This window comes from Lactuca virosa, chromosome 9 (genome assembly GCF_052849685.1).
Source record: "Lactuca virosa cultivar CGN04683 chromosome 9, Lactuca_virosa_CGN04683_v6, whole genome shotgun sequence".
Classification (NCBI taxonomy): Eukaryota; Viridiplantae; Streptophyta; class Magnoliopsida; order Asterales; family Asteraceae; genus Lactuca; species Lactuca virosa.
In genome coordinates, this window is record NC_136434.1 from 119,966,464 (window position 1) to 119,968,771 (window position 2,308).

Sequence of the window (2,308 nt, forward strand, 5' to 3'; positions counted from 1 at the left end):
GAAAGTGATGTTTAGGAGATTTTTTTATTCTTTTATCTTCTTTCAATTCTTGGTTACAGTGTAGTGATGAAGAAACGGAGATGAAGATTACCGTCATATGCTATGAGTGTTATATATATATATATATATATATATATATATATATATATATATATATATATATATATAACAAACTATTGAAGTATTAGTATATGGTACGAAGGATAAAAGAAATAATTTGTGGGTAACACTGAGGAAGATTTAATAATTTTAGCAGCATAAAAATGTTGTGTTCTACTCTTACCAAATGATACAGTGACAATTTGTTTAATTCTGTCCGGTTCAGTCTAGTTCCGTTGACCGGTCCAATTCCATCTTGTCCAGTCTGTCCAGTAACACTCACCAAACTGGACAAAGACCTCAAAATACTTTGCAAACCATAAGGATGCATTATAAAATTATTTCTTTAGTTTATCATATATGTTTCGGGCCTTCGGGGCAGGATGGGTTGCGAGTACATCCGGATTTACTTGACCCCGTTTGAACCGCAGTTAAACCGGAGTACGTACCTTTGTTTGTTCTACATTCACATTCTAGGTAGAGAGAGATGGCGGAAGAAGAGAATGGGGCGGCCGGCGGCGGAGAGTTTTACCTGAGGTATTACGTAGGCCATAAGGGGAAGTTTGGCCACGAGTTCTTGGAGTTCGAGTTCCGACCTGATGGTAAACTCCGTTATGCCAATAACTCCAACTACAAGAACGATACTATGATCCGTAAAGAGGTGTTCCTCACGCCTTCAGTTCTCAAGGAATGTCGTCGTATCGTCTCCGATTCCGAGGTTAGATTTTCCCCCTTTTACCTTTGTTTAATTTGCAATCGTCAGGGGTTTAACAGATTTAGGGTTCGGTTCTTATTGTTTTAGGGTTTTCGAAATTATTTGATTTATGGACAATTTATCTGGGGTTTAGTTTATTAGTAGTAGAATGTTAGGGTTTTAACAGCTTTTAGGGTTCAGTCTTGAATGATACTGTTTGTGTTTATTTGGTAGATTATGAAGGAAGATGATAACAACTGGCCAGAACCAGATCGTGTAGGAAGACAAGAACTGGAGATTGTGATGGGGAACGAGCACATCTCTTTCACTACTTCAAAGATTGGTTCACTCATGGATGTGCAAACCAGTAAGGACCCTGAAGGCCTTCGAATCTTCTATTATCTTGTTCAGGTATGTAAACCATTGTAACTATCTTTTGACTTTATTTTCATCATCACTTGCATTCTTTGGTGATAATGATATAATGTTGTGTGGATATGAACCTATATGATTTCTTTTCTGTCATTAATTCATTTAACAGAAGTTTTTTCAAACTCCTCAATAATCAAAAAGTTAGCATTTTTATGTATGCTAAACACAGTACAATCTAGTGTTTTTGCTGATGAATGTTTGAAAAATGCAGGATTTGAAATGTTTTGTGTTTTCACTGATATCACTCCACTTCAAGATCAAGCCAATATAAGGAAAAGAGTGAAGGTATTTGTTAAGATTTGGGGAAGTTGATGTTTTATGTGATTGAAGTTTGTATGAGATGAGTTTTGTGTTAAAAAAACATGTTAGAATGGGTGTTATGTTTTGTCAGGTGGTCATTGATATTTGATTGAAAGTTGAATTAAAATTGTAACAAGTGCAACTGCCTTTTTTTCGAGCTAAGAATTTCTATATAACTGTTTGTTTGCCTGAGCTCTCGTATAATGTTGTGGATATTTTGTGGTGAGAGTTTGTAATTATTGGATTTGACATAAAATTTGAAATATTAAACACATGAGGGCATCTCCGATCTAATCCAACAATAAAACATGTTTTTACATCGTTTTTGGTGTAAAGTTGCACATAATTTGGTGTTGATGAATAGCAAAATATCAAATGTAGTTCAACTTCGAACTGATTCGTTTTTAGATTATTATTTGTATTATAGTAAATTGCTAAAATGGTTAATGTAGTATGTGGTTTTATTTGGTTGGGTCCAAAAGTTAATCGTTTTGGAAACATATTTAGAGCAGCTCATATGAAAGATCTTTGAGAGTTATATAATATAGAATCAATCCTAAAAATTGGGTTTATATTGTCTTTTATTTCTATAACTATATACGTAGTAATCACTTTCTGTATTTTCCAGAAAAGACTGGATATAGTTATATTTCTAATTTTTCGTATTATAATCTTTCCTAATAAATAAAGAATTTTTTTGCTACATGTCATTATCTAATGAGTTTTGACAATTGTCATTTTGTGATAATTTTTAAATAAATAATATTTACATGTCAATTTATG

General features: G+C 33.1%; 1 protein-coding gene across 1 annotated transcript; it reads left to right on the top strand.

The window, feature by feature from the left end:
- Positions 1-483: 483 nt before the first annotated feature.
- On the top strand, positions 484-1,717 carry LOC145135552 (protein mago nashi homolog). The gene is made up of 3 exons (XM_079069811.1): positions 484-817; positions 1,028-1,204; positions 1,437-1,717. Exons 1-3 carry the CDS (start codon positions 587-589, stop codon positions 1,494-1,496), a joined length of 468 nt encoding a protein of 155 aa, XP_078925937.1. The 5' UTR covers positions 484-586; the 3' UTR covers positions 1,497-1,717.
- The last annotated feature ends 591 nt before the right edge of the window (positions 1,718-2,308 follow it).

Excerpts from the sequence above, each read along its gene's own strand:
- LOC145135552 (XM_079069811.1), top strand. The coding sequence starts at position 587 with ATGGCGGAAGAAGAGAATGGGGCGGCCGGCGGCGGAGAGTTTTACCTG. Across the intron at positions 818-1,027 it reads GTATCGTCTCCGATTCCGAG|ATTATGAAGGAAGATGATAA; the intron begins GTTAGATTTTCC and ends TTTATTTGGTAG. Across the intron at positions 1,205-1,436 it reads TCTTCTATTATCTTGTTCAG|GATTTGAAATGTTTTGTGTT; the intron begins GTATGTAAACCA and ends TGAAAAATGCAG.